This window comes from Penaeus monodon, chromosome 15 (genome assembly GCF_015228065.2).
Source record: "Penaeus monodon isolate SGIC_2016 chromosome 15, NSTDA_Pmon_1, whole genome shotgun sequence".
NCBI classification, from domain to species: domain Eukaryota; kingdom Metazoa; phylum Arthropoda; class Malacostraca; order Decapoda; family Penaeidae; genus Penaeus; species Penaeus monodon.
The window spans coordinates 9,488,558-9,488,914 of record NC_051400.1 but is presented as its reverse complement, the minus strand read 5'-3'; the positions used below and the strand labels follow the sequence as shown (position 1 = coordinate 9,488,914).

The 357-nt window shown below is 37.8% G+C and overlaps 1 protein-coding gene across 1 annotated transcript in view; it reads right to left on the bottom strand.

The window, feature by feature from the left end:
• LOC119581736 (potassium voltage-gated channel subfamily KQT member 1-like) overlaps positions 1–357 on the bottom strand; it is a 16,549-nt gene that overhangs the window by 15,573 nt on the left and 619 nt on the right. The window contains exon 2 of the mRNA XM_037929868.1: positions 18–144. Coding sequence (XP_037785796.1) covers positions 18–144 — 127 coding nt within the window. The remainder of the gene's footprint in view (positions 1–17; positions 145–357) is intronic.

Below are 357 nucleotides of genomic sequence, written 5' to 3'. Positions count from 1 at the left end.
TTCTTGCGCAGACTTACCTATGATACATATTGGTTTTCTAATAAACCGTATTCTTCCGAAAATGCCCATATACTTGGACCTGCACCCGGCCGCCCACAGCCTCACCACGTACTCCACCCCGAAGAACACTACTAAACAGATTTCCTGAAATATAACAAAAAAAGTTGGTCATTTTGACGAGGTGGCAGTGCGGTGTCTTGAGTGTCTTGTGGCAGTATCATAACAGTGTTTTTGAATTTTCACATTCTATATTGATTTGGATGTTTTTAGGTATAAGTGGATATTATTGTGTTTCAAGAAGTACTAAGGAATATGATATTCTACCCATATAAACGGTGAAGTGTATTTAATTTTCTT